At 39.6% G+C, this 18,676-nt stretch overlaps 1 protein-coding gene across 4 annotated transcripts in view; it reads right to left on the bottom strand.

The window, feature by feature from the left end:
- trim2a (tripartite motif containing 2a) overlaps positions 1 to 18,676 on the bottom strand; it is a 43,304-nt gene continuing 24,628 nt past the window's right edge. For all 4 annotated transcript variants that reach the window (XM_088342120.1, XM_088342119.1, XM_088342121.1 and 1 more), the window contains 11 exons: positions 18,022 to 18,283; positions 17,202 to 17,353; positions 12,987 to 13,167; positions 8,316 to 8,663; positions 6,345 to 6,723; positions 6,065 to 6,165; positions 5,778 to 5,945; positions 4,310 to 4,478; positions 2,569 to 2,639; positions 2,350 to 2,490; positions 1 to 192 (listed from right to left, as the gene is read on the bottom strand). In XM_088342120.1, coding sequence (XP_088198246.1) covers positions 40 to 192; positions 2,350 to 2,490; positions 2,569 to 2,639; positions 4,310 to 4,478; positions 5,778 to 5,945; positions 6,065 to 6,165; positions 6,345 to 6,723; positions 8,316 to 8,663; positions 12,987 to 13,167; positions 17,202 to 17,353; positions 18,022 to 18,283 — 2,125 coding nt within the window. In that variant the 3' untranslated portion in view covers positions 1 to 39. The remainder of the gene's footprint in view (positions 193 to 2,349; positions 2,491 to 2,568; positions 2,640 to 4,309; positions 4,479 to 5,777; positions 5,946 to 6,064; positions 6,166 to 6,344; positions 6,724 to 8,315; positions 8,664 to 12,986; positions 13,168 to 17,201; positions 17,354 to 18,021; positions 18,284 to 18,676) is intronic.

Genomic DNA, 18,676 nt, shown 5'->3' with positions numbered 1-18,676 from the left:
TTGCGTGCTTTCATAGTTTATTGCGGACAGTGTCCGGGGCTACTGCAAGTAGCGGTAGACTTTAAAGCAGTGGTTTCCCGAGTCGGCGACTGCCACGTGTCCGTCCGAAGTCAGCGCCAGACCCTGAGGGCCATAAAGCGGGTCGGCCGACGTGTTGATGTAAGACAGGAAGGAGCCACTACCGTCAAACACCTGATACAGAAAAGGGACAATAGAAATGGGAAGGTATGAGAACAGCATCACAATATTAGATCCCCGGTGTGTAATATCTGACCACTATATGGCACTGTACTGTCTAATGCTAACGAAAACCAGCGCCACACAAGAGAGCCTAGCAGCAGATCCCAGACAAACATGGCGGCGGTCTCTGCAAAGGGATTCCACTATGTGAAAGAAATATAAATTTCTCGACTTGTGATTTTTCTATAAAATTACGTTGGTATGATAGTTCATGTATTTTGCCTGGTATTCAAATGAATGTCTTTTTTTTACCGAAAAAGTTTTTTTGTACGACTAGGAGGGACTAAATATTACACACTGTGCCTTTAAAAAAGTCACCTATTTAAGTTTGAGGACTTAAAGGGACATTGTTTATTTTTTTACTTCTAGATGTCACCGAATTGTAAAACGCTACCAAAAACAAGCTAAAAAGCACAAATAAGAATACAAACTATGGAGACTCAAAGTGACCAAATCGCACCATTTTTTCATTTGATTTCTCGTAAGGTTTTTATGTTCATGAGATGGCGAACAATGATGTCAGCTCCCTCTAGGTTGAGCCTCATGTAAGATAAATGTAAATTTCTCAATCTACAAGTGTCTTAAAAAATGCATGTTTATAAGATAGTTCATGATTTTTTGCCCATCATTTTAAATCAATATTGTTTTTTCAATTACAAAAGTTTGTCTAACCACTAGGAGGCACTAACTAATACACACTATCCCTTTAAAGTCGCATTTTTGTCTTTGTGTGGCTGTTCCTGTCACTTACACTAAGATCCTACTTGTTTATAATAAAGTTATAACTTCAACCCGTACCCGAAATGCGATAGAGAATCGGGCTTAGCATATAGTAGCTTTGAGCAGGTTTTAATTGAATGATTTTTGGGGTTTTAAAAGGTTTTGGTTTTAAAGAAAGACTACTTTAAATTCACGTGACTTGGTAAAACGCCTTAACTTTGATCCCGTGTTGTATTGCAGACACGGTGTAACACCAACTGCTTAAAGCAGGGGTGTCCAAACTTTTCAGAAAGCAGGCCAGATTTGGTAAGCTGAAAATGTGTGAGGGCCGACTATTCAGCCTTTTCACCTGTCCTGAAAGCGGCGCCCCTCACATTCAAATTTCCTTTTGTTATTTACAGTCGCCATGTCAGAAATGGGGGGGACTAAAATTCTCACAGAAAGCCAAGGGCAAGTTGGCCAAAGGGATACTGTCACCATCTGGCGAAATAATAATAATAATAATAATAATAATTTCCTTGTATTGTCATTCTGTGTAACAATGTACACAGAACGAAATGTCGATCGCACCTGACCCGTTGTAGCGAGCCGATGCAGCCGCAGCCAACAGAGGGCGCCGCCGACCACTTTTTAAGTCTTAGGAATGGTAAAATTGTATTTTTTTACAATTAAATTTTATACTGCAATCAACATTACTGGTAGGCTTCGTGTTACTAATTTGTTGACAGAGGCCGCGGGCTAGTAAAAATTTGATCACGGACCATAACTGGTCCATGGGCCGGCCTATGGATCTGCCTGGCCTATAGGGACCTTTTGTAATATTTAGCGCCTTTCTATTGGTAAAAAATCCATTCATTAAAAAATCTATACATTTGATTTGATAATAAGCAAAATACATGAATAAACATGCTTTTTTTTTCTTTAAATAAACATAGGTCAAGAAATTCGGATTCATTTTACTTAACAACACGTGGCTCACTCAGTGGGAGCTGACGTGAATGTCCGACATCTTGCTGCTAAAAAAACCTTGTGAAGTTATGAGGGAAAAAAAATAGAAGCAAAACGATGCAGTTTGGTCACGTTGATTCCCCGTAATTTGTAATTATCCATGTGTGTTCTAGCACTCATTTTTTTGGTTGCACTACACAACACAGCGACATCTAGGGTTCAAATATTACAGTGTTTCTTTCAACTTTATTTCGGATTACCGTTGGTTGGCTGCAGTAACCACAACTGATATGATAAAATATATCTGATAATAGCCAGAAATACCACAGGATTTTAACACCAATTTACTACGAGTGAACTAAAATTTACCGTAGATTAATTGAAATGCGTAAGATCCTTCATATCACATATCGAATCATCCCATAAGGTTTTGACACAGACCTGTATCCTGCTGTTTCCCCAGTCTGCAACGATGATATTCCCATTGTTGTCCACAGCCACGCCCGTAGGGGCATTAAACTGACCATTCCCTTCACCATTGGAGCCGAACTTCAGTAGGAACTCCCCCTCCGTGTTGAAGACCTAAAGTACAATGACCGCCTTAATTCCTTCTGAAATGATCGAAGATGTTCTGAATGTTGTCTTGGTATTACGCCATACCTTGACTGAATGGTTATGAAAATCAGTTATGATGATTTCATTGCTGTTGTTGACGGCAGCAAAATGAGGCCCTAAATAGGAGGCAGTTCAAAATAAAATGATATCAGAACAAATTAAACAAAACAATTCAAAGGAATCTCGGTGAACAGTCCATAAAAATGTGCATGCGAGTTCATTCCTTGTCATTTATGCTCATTTAAGTGAGTAAATTGTCATTTTACATCCCAGTTATGCATTTGTGTATTGTATTTTTCTTTTTTTTTCTTCTTTAATCATGTCCCAACAAAGATATCATCACAAAATGAACGAATCACCTGAAAAGGAAAGAGAGTTGACAGTTTGAAGCCAAAGGCTTATGAGAAACGAGTCTGTAAAAAAACTTTGGATGCCGCATCTATAAATCATTTAAACAAATTGTCATTTTTTATCTTATTTCATTATAACTATAATTTTTTCGTTCATTTAGAAATTATAACATTGTTTAAATCATGATATACATTTTACAGTTTCTGAGGGGTTTTCCCCAATCCTTCTCCTTACACTTTCAAAACAATATAGTGGCATTTTATCATGTAGTCTAACCAACTGACCAGTATTTGATTTTTGACTAAAATAAGTATTCCTAGATCAATATGGATTTTGGTGTTCATAAATATGCTACTTTTTTAACAACACACTGAAGACAAAATAAAAAGGAGTTTTTGTCATGGTTACTCATTACACTGACCTGTGCCCGCTCGTTTGGCGCCAGCTGCTACTGGTTACCTGATTGGTTACCCGTCCTATTTAAGCTCAGTCCTTTTATTCGCCTGTGGTCAGTCTGTCAGCGAACCTGTTTTCACAAGGCAAGCATTTTTGACTCTGACTCACGTCAGTCCCGTTTTGTCACCTGTTTTCCACTCGTCCCTTCCTGATTTCCCCGTTTGTCTCCAGGAACGACCCATTTTTTGACCCCGACCACGTTCTGATGTCCCGTCCCGGGCTAACGACCTGTTTTTCCGTCTAACTACGCTACAATCTCCCGCTCCAGAAGATCCATTTCCGCATTCGGAACACGGCCCGATCCCGTGAGCGGCTTGGTTCCCATGTCCAGCGAGCACAGGATCGCTGGAGCTGCCTTTCCTCTATATTTCAATAAACTTGTGAGTAACGTTATGCGTCTGGGTCCTACTTTTGTTCTGGTCGTGACAGTTTTATTCAACAAAATCTTTAAAAATGTAAACCCTGAAATGGTCTAGGACTATGAAGTATCTTTCTTATTTACAAGAAATACAAAACATTTGATGTTGTTCAAAGCTTTAAATTATTGGTGTCTATATATATTTAACATGATCACCAAAATGTTTTTGTCTACAAAATTACATGGTTGGTTTATAATTTGCCAAACATGTTCCTTTTTTTTTTTTTTAAAGTTATTACAAAAATTGCAAATTTAGTTATTATGCATTTTTGGATGTTTGACTGATTTACTGACATTGATTGCTACGGATATCACATCCATATTTACTAAACGGGCAGTGAATGATTCCAAGTAGTATGATGTACGAAGATGATGTACAGTTATGAACTAGTTTTTTTAGGGGGTTATTTTATATATATATATATATATATATATATATATATATAATCTTTGAGCTGCTGAAAAATGGTTAGGACCTAAATTGCTAACTCGTCTCAGTGACAATACAAAACTGTCGCTGACATATACATGAGAACGCATACGATGGCCGTGCGGTCTCACCTGCAAACTGCTTGTCGCCGTTGCCGCGGTTACCAAACTTGGTGACCATTTTGCCGTTGAGCTGGAAGATAAAAACGCAACAGGCCTTGTTGTCCACCACGATCACATGGCCGTTCTTGTCCACAGCCACGCCCTTGGGACCCATCAGCTTTCCTGAACCAATCTTGTTCTATAAAACAAAACAAAAAATATCCAATTTTATAACAATAATGAAATACATACAGATATTAATGTTTTGTTTTTTGTTTTGTTTTTAATTAGTTTTACTTGCAATAAATGGTGAAGCCCTCCAATTTTGTACTTGTATAATGACAATAAAAGCAGTTCATTCATTCATTCATTCATTCATCAAGAATATTGGTGGACTGGATGGAGAAAGTGATTTTTACCACTCTAAAAAGGTAACATCATGTGCATTTGAGTCATTTTTATTTATTTGTATAGCCCTTAATCACAAAGAGTTTCAAAGGGCTGCACAGACCACAGATTATTGCAAACTACAGACTATTTTTACACCATCCCCTGATCTAAAACCTACATGAGGGAAAGGAAAAACTCAAAAACCTTAACATGAGGAAAATGAAGAAACCTTGAGAAGGAACCGCACATGAGGTAATACCCCTTCCAAAATGACCACTTAAGAAAAACAAAAGTGTGACTATTGTCTGAATGAATCTTCTCAACTCCCCAACATAATCTAATGGGACCAATATACCACATAATGCCACCAAGGCACTACTTTAGCCAAAATCAGGGGTCAGCAACAGGCAACTCTGGAGCCTTATGTGGCTCTTTGGGGTTCCCTAGTGGCTCCCTGGCGATTTTTCAAAAATGTTTGGTGATAAAAATGATGTGGTCCTGTTTGATAAGCATGACACAAACATTAACGTTTTCCAATAAATATTGATATAGACAGTATACATACTGTATCTATTGTCTTCCTTGTAATTCTTAAGTCAAGTCATGTTTGTTTGTATAGCCCCTAATCACAAGGAGTCTTAAAGGGCTGCACAGACCATACACTATTGCAAACTACAGACTAGTGTTACACCATCTGATCTAAAACCTACAAGAGGGCAAGGAAAAACTCAAAAACCTCAGCATGAGGAAAATGAAGAAACCTTGAGAAAGGACCGTACATGAGGTCATCCTCCTTCTAGGACGACTATGCTGCAATGGATCTTACATCAAGATTTCAATTTTTTGCAGCTCCAAACATGTTTTTTGGGGTTCCAATATGACTTTTAACATTTTGTGTTGCCAACCCCTGGTCTAGGTAAAGCTGATCCAGTGATCAATAGTATCACACTAAGTATTGATTTCCTTTTTTTGACAAAAAAAACAACAACTATGTAGTAACTTCAGCAAAATGTAGAGAATAATTGCCCCCAGAGAATCTATAAATGCCAAACCGTTGTTGTCACTCATGAATTTTCATTGCAAACAGGTCAAACATAGCCTGGCTCACCTTAAACTTGCCGTCGCTGGAGAAGATGCTGACCCACTTGTTGTCATAGTCAGCAATGATGATGTCACCACTGGGGTGGACAGCCACACCTGTGGGCCGCTGCATCTGACCGGGGGTTCTTCCCCGGACCCCAAAACGACTCCGAAACAGGCCTTCATTGGAAAAAATCTATTTGGGGAGATTGGAACACAAAAATGTCCATTTGACAAGGAATCTGGAATCACGAGACAGTCTTGTTTTGAGGAAAATGTAAAAAACAAGAAGCTAGAGAAATGTTGAGTTAGTACCTGCACACACTGATTGTTGCTGTCAGCAATGAGCACTTTTCCTAAAGAGGTGGACACACCCTGCAGGTTGGTGAATTCACCTTTGTTCCGCCCTTTGGTTCCTGCATGTTGGGATAGAAAGAGTAATTCTCAGATCATCTCTATTGAAGGCTAAACTATCTTTGATGCTTGCGTGGTTTCTTCTGTGTCTTTCAATACTTAGATATGTTTGGTATGTTAAAATAACATGGGTTTAATACTCCAAAGTGTCTTTAATGTTTCCAAAAACAAAATTGTGTACCAATCCTGAAGATGAGGTCGTCTTCAATGGGGTTTTCTTTCCTTTGCCCGGTGCTGTACATGCTAGCAGGCCTCTTGATGGCTCTCTGCTTGACATGCCCACTGCTGCCCGGTGACTTGAGCCTCTTCTTGACTCCGTCAGATGCCGCCGAAGCGTCAGGCGACTTGCTGGCCTTGGTCCGGAAGGGGCTGCCTTTGATGTGCTCCTCATAGAGGCGTAGGGACAGTGTGAAGGTGCCCTCTTTAGGGGGAGTGAACAAGTACTCATAAGTGCCATTTTTGTTGTCCAGAATCTCCCCGTCACCTTTGCTCCCGTCAGCTGCCAAAATCTCAGCCGACAGGACGGCGTTGCCCATCTTGCAAAGGCCGCCGTCTTTGTCCTTAGGAAAATGTGAAGGGGGGTTCATTTGGACAGCACATTTGAAATGCTAAGAAAATCTCTTTTTTTCTTTCTTCTTTTAATCTACTAGGCATACCAGTAAGCCCAGCATAAACAAGTATTAAATCATGATTTAAGTTGAATTTCTATTATTATATTTTTGGGTAAAATAACCATCACCAATGACTTTAATTTTGCAGCTCACATTTTAAATAGGTTTGGTCAAGAATAATAACTACTTGGATTATTTTGAACCAAATACCTGAATTGTTTTGAAGATCCATAAATTCTTCAGAACAATGCTCCCTCTCCCAACAATAAGGCTGTTTAGTACAGAACAACACTCCCAAAATTGCTTCATTTTGTCTGAAATAACCTGGGAAATGTTGGTCATAATTTGATCAACCCCATTAAATTGGGTCATTGCAATGCAACTCCTTCAAATTGGGTCATATTGTATAAAAAATGCTAGCTCATTTAAGCTATAATAGCCGCTTTGTTTAAAAATTCCCCCAAAATTGCTTGTTTGGTAAAAAGTAAAAGAAACAAAGAATGAAAAACTCCACAAAACCGTGCCCAAAGATTTCAAAACAACCTGATTAAGTAGTGTGGGACAAAACCCTTCTATCAGAAGGGTTTATTGTTTGAATTGGAACAAACCAAATTATTGGATTGAGTCATACAAAAAAATACCAGAAAGATGGATCTAATTTAAGGGTCTGAAACTCAATTGGCCTATCGGCCACTGTCGCGAATGTTCGAGTGTGGTTGGGCCAGTTCGTGAGTGATGCATGTTTCGTAAAAAATGAGATCTAAATATTAAAAAAACATTAAGAATTAATATGAAAATAAATCAATTTCAGAAGCCTTCGCAAAAAAACATTTCTAAAAAATCGTTCTTTATGGTCATTTTCAGTCTCCGTAATTTTCGTTCTCAGTTGTGATTTTTACCAGTCGTTTTCGGTTGCACGACAGAATATAGCAACATCTCATTGTTAAATAATATGTACTGTCTCTATAACTTTCATATTGACGCGGGAGCCTGAAGCTATCTTCTGAGGGCTGCAATTGGCCCCTGGGCCGTGAACTTGAGACCCCTGTTTTTCTTTTTATTTAAGTTATTTAGTACTGTCCAAAATCAATAAGCTTTGTGTGTAAGTCTGTTTTAAAAATATCATTGGTATTTTTAAAATAAAACTTTACGTATCTTGTCAAAATAAACCTCAGTTAATCATTCAATAATAACAATTACAGTCCAACTTGGCCCCCGACAAAAGCTTTTAAACTACAGTTTCGGTTTTTATCTTTCTGGTCATTTTATCTAAACTTAACAGGTATGTTTACCGTTTTTTCCATTAATGCTTAAAATATTTATCTAAATTTGGAATTATACACAATGACCCTTTCACTTTTTGTTTATCAAGGCGGGGGCCTAAAACTATAATCCCAAGCCAAGGGACTCAGGTGGCCCCTGCGCCATGAGTTTGAGACCCCTCATATCATTGATCCTAGAACTGGGATTGATCAGATTCTGACCCAATTTAGGTTACTTTTGAGTGTGGGTTACATAGTGATTCAGTTTGTGATATAAACCTTGGTTGTGACGGTGATTGAAGTGGGCACGCCGGCCACACAGTGGCGCAAGCCCTCGCCGGAGGCGACCGTCTCGGAGGCCACGGCGTTGGTGGTGACTACGCTGCCCAAGTTGTGGATGGACTTCTTCACACCCTCCGTCTCCAAGCGAAAGTCCAGCTGGTCATTCTCGCCAGGCCGAAGTGGAAGCTCCTGGCCCGCCAGCTCTGCTAGACGCTGGCTCATCTGCTTTTTGACCAGCAAGACCTCGGCCTCGCTACCGTGGCTCAGGGCCTGTTCGGTGAAGTGGCAGCTGCTGCGGATGCCGTCTTGGCCCTTCAGCAGGCTGTCCAGCTGAGCCTGCAGCACCTGCATGCAAACAAACAGCAAGAGGCGTTACATACTCTGTTGTCCTTCCGACAACCGTTTTTTTTGTTGAACAAATAAGTTACTGTGTTTAAGTTGAAAAATATAGTGAAGTATTACTACTCCTGGGTTTTCTGTGTTACAATCTGATCTTAGTTCTAGTTGGCGTTAGTCGTTACACACAGGCTGACAGGACAAGTGCATATCCTAATCTGTCTCCATCCATGTTGAAGGATTAACAAGGCAAACAGGGAAGTTTCTATAAGTGTTTATATAATGTAAAAACAAATATCTTGTAATAGTTTTGACGGATGTTAAGTTTAAGTACTTTATTGTCGTGAACTTAGTGGCACATTGACTCAATGCATTCTAAAGTACATTGCAGTTTTCACAATTTGGAGGATTGAAAGCTACTGTCACACATCTACTGTGTTCATGGTCCTTCTTTGATGGTTTAGCTCGGTGTCATATCAATGACATGACATACTCATTGAAGGTAGGTGTGTTTGAAATTATCAAAGAGAATTTGGAGTTTTCAAAAAACATATTACATGTGCTTGTGGATGTGGTTTACATACTTAAAGATGAGTCTTAATCCATACCTGTCAATGTATTCATTTTCCCTGTTTTTTTACGTTTCTCGATCATTTTAAATTGTGTATGCCGTATAACAATTTTTGTATGGGGAAAAAAACCTTATAGGTGGTGTCCATAATTTCAAAATATACTATTTGCTGACGCCATATTGTAACGGAAATCATTATTGAAGCCTCTGTCAAGCTGCTTTTGTGGCGCATGTCTCTTAGATGTGCTTGAATAAACTCTTTTTGGGGGGTTTTGGACAGAATTTGAAACAGTCCTTTTCTTACTTTCCTCATTTTTATTTTTTATCCTAAAATAAAAGAAGACCTCGACCATGAGCATGAAATCACCACCCCCATTCCCCTACTTCCTTTCCAACAGCCTAATGCGCTCCGTGGCAGGAACACCGATAGTAAAAGTTTAAAGCAGATAGGTGCAGGGAAATTATATATGTATAAAGGCTCTTCTTTCTTTCAAAGAAACAGGACACAAGAAAGCGGCCATGTCACTCGGGTCAGGGTGACACAACACACTCTTCTGTTCAACAGCAGGGCCCGACAGCTTTCACTGGTATACCCCTGGCGCATCATAAAGGTGCCCTGCCCATCCCTTAGAACACGTCTAAACATCCCACTATCCTTTCACAACACCTCTCCACTCATTCATACCACCAACAAGAGCACTAGTTAACACATAATTAGAGAAAATAGTCAATTTTAAACATTTTAAGGACACTTCAAACTACGCACCCCCCTTTTAAAATAATGTTTTTGTTTGACTGTTTTCGTTTAGCCCATTTCGGCTGTATCCATATTGTCTCTGTCACTGGTAGCAGACAATAATGTCTCGTAGATTGCTAACACAGTATTGTCACAGTATACAAACAAATGTTTTCCTTGGTAAAGAATCTTTTCAGTCAACAAAAGAATCTTTTTGATACAAATAATCTTTGTTTTTTTTCTATATAGTCTTTTTTGCTGTGATTCAATAGGTGCTGCGTTGAGTTTGTAAGGTTTATTATCGTTTAGTAAGCGTAATTGCAATCATGAATAAGGGGAGGAATTGGCTGAGGTTGACAGGTATGTTAAGTCAAAGTAGCAGACAATACACAGCAAAACAAGTGCCAGCCTACATCTGTCTGTAAGTATAAAGGGCAGTTCGGACTCTTCAATGAACCTGTAGATTTAAAAACTGTCAAAAATTAAAACTAACTACATTTATTGACATACTTTCAGCAACCGACATCTACTTTAGTAAATCTAAAATTTTTAGGCTTTGATAAACCCAAGTATAAGCATTTAGCAGAAATTAAGAAATTAAGTCTCAAATATTTTCTGAAATGCCTCCAAACCGTATAAACATAGAGGACAATTTAGAGCAGGGGTGGGCAACTATTTGGTGTCGGAGGCCGCATTGAGTTAAAAAATTTGGCCAAGGGGTCCTGGAGACCCATTCAATTTTTTTTTTTTATGAATAGATATACATATTTCTTTTTACATTTGTTTTAAATAAGATAAGACTCATCAAATTGGTTTTGAAGTGCTCACAATTGAAGCAAAATAATAGATTATGTCCTTATTTTAAGCACTTCATTTGATTTAGTTTGATAGTATTTCTGCAGTCAGATGTTTCTAGTACATATGTAAGATTTTTGTAGTATTACTGTAGTTGTATTTTTGTATTATTTCAGAAATATTTTTGTTTTATGTTTTAACTATTTTCATCGTAAAATCGTTGTAGTATATCTGTAGTATTTTTAAAGTGTTCGTGTTGTTTTCTAAAGATTCCGTTGACCAATTAGCGTGCTTATTATTATTAATATTCAGGGTTGGGTAGGGTTACTTTAACTTTCAATTACTTTTGGATTACTCCAATACCAAATATGCTAATAAAAGACAAAATAAACTAAATATGAATAAAATGACTAAATTTTGTGCAGGCTTGGGGAGTAACGGAATACATGGAACGGCAAAAATTGTGTTGGCAAGCTGTTTGGATTTATTTTCAATTTGTTTCTGTCGCATTTTATGTTAGTTTTCAAAGAGATCAAAGCCAGGAGAAAAAGCTTACCACGTGTTGTGAGTCATAGTTTTATTCATATTTAGTTTCTTTTGTTTTTTATTAGCATATTTGGTATTGGAGTAATCCAAAAGTAATTGAAAGTAATCCAGTTAAAGTAACCCTACCCAACCCTGTTAATATTTCCCAATTAAACAAACAACATACTTAACGTCTTATTTAAAACAACAACAACAACAACGACAACCAGCAGGTGGCGGCATTGTTAAACAGTGGTATATTAGTTACGTCAGCATGCCGGCCAAGACACTAACAAAAACATGCGCCACTCTTTAATAGGCCAGACTCGCTACATTTTTTCGAAAGACAGATTAAAGTCCACAGATAGCTACTAAAGGCCCCAACGAGGATACCTAAAAAAACAATGCCAGTGAGCGGTTGTAGAAAAGTCCCAAGCAAACTCACATGAATAAGCCTGTTATACTTGTCCTCTGGTTCACCGCCTGATGCCATAGTCCTTTTATGTCCGAGTTCCAAAGTTCATTCGTTTTCCACGGTCTTAGAACCCCAAAACACAGAAATCCCTTCAAATAGTTTGTCTGCAGATGCAGCATGACACACCCTGTGAGTGCACCCAGTACACTGGCTCCATCTGTCTACAAGCAGAAGAAATACCATCTCGCTCCACCCGTAGAGTCTTGGCCCATAATCTTTACCCTCCTCTTGTTCCTCCCCCCTGAGCTTCAACAGAGGGAGGGTCAATGATGAGTCATGCGATCAAGACCCAGGGGAGGGGAAACCAACCAGATCTTTGGTTTTTGGATGAGAAATGAGAGGACTGCCCACAACAAGCACTTTGCAGGCCTCTTGGATGCATGATTTGAGTTAGCCGACTAGCCTTTGCTAAAAACATCTGTGTAAAGTTTAGAGCAGGAGTCAGGAACCCTTTTGACCCAAAGAGCCATAAAAGCAAAAAATGTTTCAAAAAGAAATTGAGAGAGCCACATCATATATTTTCAGACAAAATTGATAAAACTGCCAAACACACTCTCTAGAGTCTAGACAAATGCTAATTCTTCAGCCCATTTTATTTCACTGTGTGTCATTTGATGATTTAATCAAATGTCTGAAATGATAATAATGCCAAATCCTGTGTCCCAAATCAATGTAAATATGCCGTTTACAATTGGTCTTCCACCTTCAGTTAAGAGTGTCGAGGCAAATTATTTCCATGAAATTTGTCCTTAATAACGGTTTTAAAACAATGTGCATGCAAATTTCTTGTAAAAATGTCACAAATTACTGCAAACGATGAGCATATCGTCATATTCACTTTCGGTGTAGACTGCACTGAGCGAGAGAGAGAGAAGGAAGTGCCTTTAGCTGTGTGCAGGGATCCGCCCACCTGTACTGCTCACCCAATCAAAATCGTTTGCCAGCGTTTTCATTTATCAGTTTAAATGTTTTTTTATAGAACCTTTGCATTAAGTTGCTTCGGCTTTATATGGACCAAAATCGGGATGAAATCACTTGACTTTGGAACGCCACAGAGAGATGTGCAATAGTTACATTTTATTTCGGAGCCATACGTACTCATGAAAAGAGCCATATATGGCTCCCGAGCCATAGGTTCCCTATCCCTGGTTTAGAGAGGTCTCTTAGCTGTAATATTTACCAGGGTTCTGGAGGTTAGTTAAAGGCGAATTTGAGTTGAAGTCATCTAACCTTCTGTTTGAGACCAAAGTTGACCTCAAGCTCCATGAGCAGGACGCTTTTGCGTACGTTGAGCGTCTTCTGCAGCTCATCGAAAGCGGCGTGGATGTCCTCCTCGATGGCGCTCTTGCGACCAGTCAGCCGCTGCAGGATCTCCGACAGAGTCAACAGGGCACCGTCGATCTCCGGCAACCTGGGGAAGAAACATTTGCAGCTGTCATGTGTTCCTATTGAATGGCACGGGATTTGTTGAATTAATCTTTCCAAAAAGAACACGCAAAAATAGGCCAGAACAGTGTGTCGTCACATTTAAAATGCAGTTCTCTCTTGAAGGATTTTAAACATTTGACTATAAAGGATTTTATACGATTGACCCATAATGCAATGAAGATTTTCACTGAGTAGGCTTTAGTTCAATGACAGGTCAGGCCATTCCAAATGCAGAATATTTTGTCTAGTTCTGTTGATAACAGGACTCTGACGGAGGACGGCGGGCGTTGTTTTGAGAAACGCTCTCTACACAGACATCGGGACGCTCGTCTGAGATTGTGAAGCCCACGTTGGGCTTCCTTGGCAAGCCCGTGGGAGGAGCCGGCACACCATCTTGCGGGGAGACGTGAGCCAATAAGAAGAGATCTAAAGGACTTCAGAAAAAGGCTTCCCAAAGACTCCAACGACACTAATTCGGCCGTTTTCGATGGGGTACACTTAATTATATTTTTAATGAAATTAAATCTGCCCCTGTGTGGAAATGTCGGCTTTCCTGTTCATCTTTTCCGTCAAGAAACGAGCGCGCATAAATTGTTGGGTGAATGTAGGTTGTGTTTGGTTAATGGAGTCAGATAACTAATTCGAAAGATTTGGTAAACGGTACATTTTGATATTTAATTCCCAACACTCTGTTGGAATACTTTAAAACCTTTCCAGTTATCTGAAACTAATTGCTGCTTCCTGTGGTCCGTGCAATCTCACTAAAGAGCAAGGTGACTATTAGCCATCCTCTAAAAAGGCCATGAATGCTATGTAAGAACCACCCAATCAAGATGGCGGGGACATCACCAATCCATTCACCGTAAAAGGCCACGTGGCTCGCTACAATTTTGAAGATACATCTGTTGCTGTCAGAAAACTCTCCGATTGTTTAAAGGTGTCAGGGCTGAGGCCACGATCCGGCGTTCGCTAGGCGCGGGAAGCAATTCGCTTTCGTACTCAGTTTGTGATCCGAACACGGAAGTGGATCTTCCGTGGCGAGCGATGGCGGTGTTGGGAACGGAAAACGGGTCAGTAGCCGGGACAGGAGAGCAAAAACGTGGTTGGGGTCGTAAGCGAGTCGTAAGCCAGGACGGGAGAGTAGATGTGGTCAGGATCAAAAACGGGTCGAAGCTGGGGGACAGATGGGAGAAAAAAACAGGTGGGAGTCAGGGTCGAAAAAGGCCTGCCTAGTGTTAACTGAGTTTGCAGACGGACTGACAACAGGGGATTGACAGGACTAAGTTCAAATAGTGACAGGGAGCCAATCGGAACCCGCGGCAGGTGGCGCCAAATGAGCGGGCAAAGCTGAGTCAAATCGGTAATCATGACAAAAGGTGCTGTACGGAGTTTTAAACTTTTTGTGTTTTTGGCTTGTGTCATCATTGCAACTACATGCATGTCTTTGACGCTCTCCAATAAACACTTTTTTCATCTTTCTTGGGGTTTGAGTTTGGAATGTACTCGAAGAAGACGGCCTCTTCTTGATTTCATAGTTTTCATGCTACACTAATAAATAGAAACAAAATGAAACCAAGTACTATGTCACTCTCCAGTACTCCTCCTATGCCCATTCCTCCGACCTAATGTGTTCTGTCTTGGACAGCTTTGCTAAAAGTGAGATAAAAGCAAATAAGTGCGGTGGAAAATATAGCATAAGAGCGCTTTGACGTTAATTAGACATCGTTAAGATATACTAAATAGAGAAAAAAAATGAACTTTCAATGTTTTTAAGGACAACACAAACGATGCAGCCCACCTTTAAAACATTTTGGGCATTTTTATCATTTTTGATGATGTATTTTAAGGGTTTTTCTTTTCCTCATTTAACTGTCATCATATCAAAGCGGGCCCAAGGCATGAGTGAGCTAAGCGGCTGCTTTAGGGCCCCACAACCACTAGGGGCCCCCAAGAGTGGTTAACGTTTTTGGTGCCAACATTGTCCCCATTGTCACTTTGTGTGTCCACCCAAAAATACTTCTACAGAAATACAACAAAAATACCACACAATAACTAAAAAATTAGATATCAAATATAGTGGTTAAAAACAGGGACTTCAAAATAATTTATTGCTTTCATTCTAAAAAAAAAAACAACATAGGGAATGACAATAAAAATACTGCTACCACTACTAGAGTAATATTAAATTACAAAACACTACTACATAATTATTAACTCAAAAAAATATTACAAAAAGACCAAAGTAATATGACAAAAATACAAAATACTTAGTACGATGGAAATACTTCCAAAATACTGCTTCGGAAATACGTAAATTATACTTCTACTGAAATGCAAAATATATATATAAATACATAATACTATAAAATAAAATAACTACTGGAGAAATATTACTACGAAAATACTACAACAAGAGGTTTACAACCGAAATACTGCAAATTACACCTATAGTGATATTCTCAAATGGAAATATCCCAAAAATACTACAGTAACACTGTACTACAAAAATACTGCAGAAATACTACAGATATACAACAACATTTCTTATATGGAAATACTACAAACTACATGAAAAAGATAATACTAAAAAAACTATACTACGGTAATGCTACAAATATACCATAATCATAAAGCTACTTTAATGATACAAAATTACGATGAAAATACTACAGAGATACAACGACAAAATATACTTTCAAAATACAATAAAAGTACTACAGAAATACTAAAACAACACTACTATGGAAATACTACATAAAAATTACTTCAGAAGTACTACGAAAATAGTACCAAAAAAATACATTAACACTCTAAAAAAACTACAGAACTTCAATAAAAATCAGACTTCAATAATACTTCAAAACTTAAGTAACTAATGAAGTGCTTAGAACAGGGACACAATATACTATTTTGCTTTAATTTTGGTCGTTTCAAAACTAATTTGATGAAACTAATCTATTTAAAAAGAAGCATAACATGTCACATGCGGCCCCCGACTCCAAACAGTTGCTCACCCCTGGAGTGGAACGTAGTATGGATGCAAATAGTCAAGTAATAGGGGGCCCCAAATCTAATTTTGCTTCGGTCCCCATGAAGGCTTGGGCTGGTCCTGCATCATAACATATGTACAATAGCAAATTGTAGTTGTCTAATAAGATGGACACCCTTCTAAGCACTTCAACAATTTTCACACCTCTATTCTGCATTAGGTAGGGCTACAGCTCATACCTATTTGCACCAACCCAAAAAAGACACATTTAACAAAAAATGAATAAATAATAATTGTCTCGGTTGCCATGGCGCCCAATTGGCGCCAGCTGCAGCTCGTTGACACATTGGCTTCCCTTCTATTTAAGCTCAGTACTCTCACTCACCCTTTGTCAGTCCGTCAACGAACCTTTGCACCCGCAAGACATGGGTTTTGACTCTGTCTGGTATCCCGTTTGTGTACCCTGTCCGGTATCGATCCCGTCTGTTTCGTCCTGTTTTGATTTCGGTCTCCAGTGTCTGGTATCGTGCCCGTCATTCTCATCCTGTCTGATATCTGTCTCCAGTCTCCTATATCTGCTATCAATCCTTTCAATCCCGTTCTGTCCGGTATCAACATCATCTGTCCGGTATCGGCTCGTGTAACTGGTATCGATCTGGTTGGGCTCTTTCTGTTGTTCCACGCCAGACTTCTGTCTTTCTTCTATGCCCAGCGATCGCCGAATCAACTGGTGTTTTGTGTTAACGTGCATTACTGCCCCATTGCCAGTAAAATAAAAGCTTGTGTGAGAAACGTTACGCATTTGGGTTCTCCACCTGTTCCGGTTCTTGACAATAATAAACAATTTCCAGAGGTCAATAATGGTTTACAGCGTCTTTATATGCACTATATCTATTCGTCCATTGATCACTCCCCAAAACATCTGCAGACCAATGCCTCTGTTATTATCTTTTTATAAACAAACATTTATGCCGTATTTAAGTTGCATGAGAACAACAACTTGAAGACCGCTAACCCCAACTTTGTACCTCATCTTGACTGCGTCCATTTGCTCCTGTAGCGAAGCCTTATGTTGCTCCACGACGTCTTTAAGTGGGACGGTGGGATGTTCTCTGTGTTCGCCACTCGTGCATTCTTGACACATGGCCGTCTCGCATGGCGGGCAGTAGAACTCCATCACCTGAGACACACGTAAATCAATCTCATCATGTTGAAGACTCCGAGTTCCACTTTTGATCGGAAATCTGTTGGAATAATGTACATAGGTTATTCAACTTTACTATAATCTATATGTGTTATGTTTGCTTGAAATATTGTGCTTACAAATATATAATGTTCTCACACTAAAAGTTTTGCACCGCAACCCTGGCAAGAACTAACGGTATGAATCAGTTACAGCTTTGACTGCAGGCCAAGGTTCTTTCCTGAAGATAGCGTGAAGAGAGTTAATAAGTCACATTACAAATAACAAATTGTTGTGCAAGAACTGGTTTTAACTATACATTTAACCTTCAACCTCACCCCTTTCCCCTTAGCAGTTGAAACCACCTTGTAACTAGGGCGTTCCTTTTCTAAATAAAAGGCAAGCAGAGGGAAGACTGCTTTGGAGTGAGTTGGAGGATTGTAACTGAAGCAGAATTCCGTTCACTCTCCTTGCAAGTAAAACCATACACAATTCTCTGTGTCTTTTTGTATGCAGGTTTTCTTAAAAGTGTTGGGTTGAACCTGACAAAATCACAATAAATAAATAAATAAATGAATCTACTTAACATAAGAATGATCATTTTTATTTTTAGACAAATGTTAGGTATGCTTTGACTTTAACTTTGCCCCTTGCATTGTGCTTACGTTGCCCCCATGGTTGGGGCAGGAGAGCAGCTGACCCCCTGCCGTCGCAGTGGCCATGTCATTGAGAATGGCCACCACCTCTTGTCCTTCGCCGCCGCTCGCTAGGGGATGACTAGGCGAGCGCTGCAGGACGTCCATCAGGTTGGTGATGAAGAAGTTGTTCTGCAGCGCCGCCACCCCCTTCTCGGGCAGGATGGACGTTTGGCGGCACACTGGGCAAGATAGTGTCAGGCTGTGAGCAGGGATGTAATTTTGCAGGCACCTGTGGTGGGGTTGGGACAAAACGCAAAATTAGAGACATTTTACTAATGAAAATCATTCCCTTTTGAGTCTTAAACCCAACTAAGATATTTTGGGAAGTTTGTTTGTGTCAGGACCAGAACGCAAACAGGACCCAATTGCGTTACGTGTCTCACAAGTTTTATTGGAGGAAAAAGAAAGGGCTGCGCCCATGATCCGGTGTTCGCTGGTCACAAGTCACTCTTGTACTCGGATGGTGCTCCGAACGTGGAAGTGCATCTTCCGTAGTGAGCAATGGCGGTGTCAGGGACCGAAAAACTGGTCAGTAGCCGGGACTGGGAGAGCAAGGTGTGGTTGAAGTCGGAAAAAAGTTGGAAGCCGGGTCGGGAGAACAGACGTGGTCAGGAGCAAAACA

This window comes from Urocampus carinirostris, chromosome 8 (assembly GCF_059441175.1).
Source record: "Urocampus carinirostris isolate Australia breed hairy pipefish chromosome 8, RoL_Ucar_1.0, whole genome shotgun sequence".
NCBI classification, from domain to species: domain Eukaryota; kingdom Metazoa; phylum Chordata; class Actinopteri; order Syngnathiformes; family Syngnathidae; genus Urocampus; species Urocampus carinirostris.
This window is presented reverse-complemented; position numbering and strand designations above follow the sequence as displayed.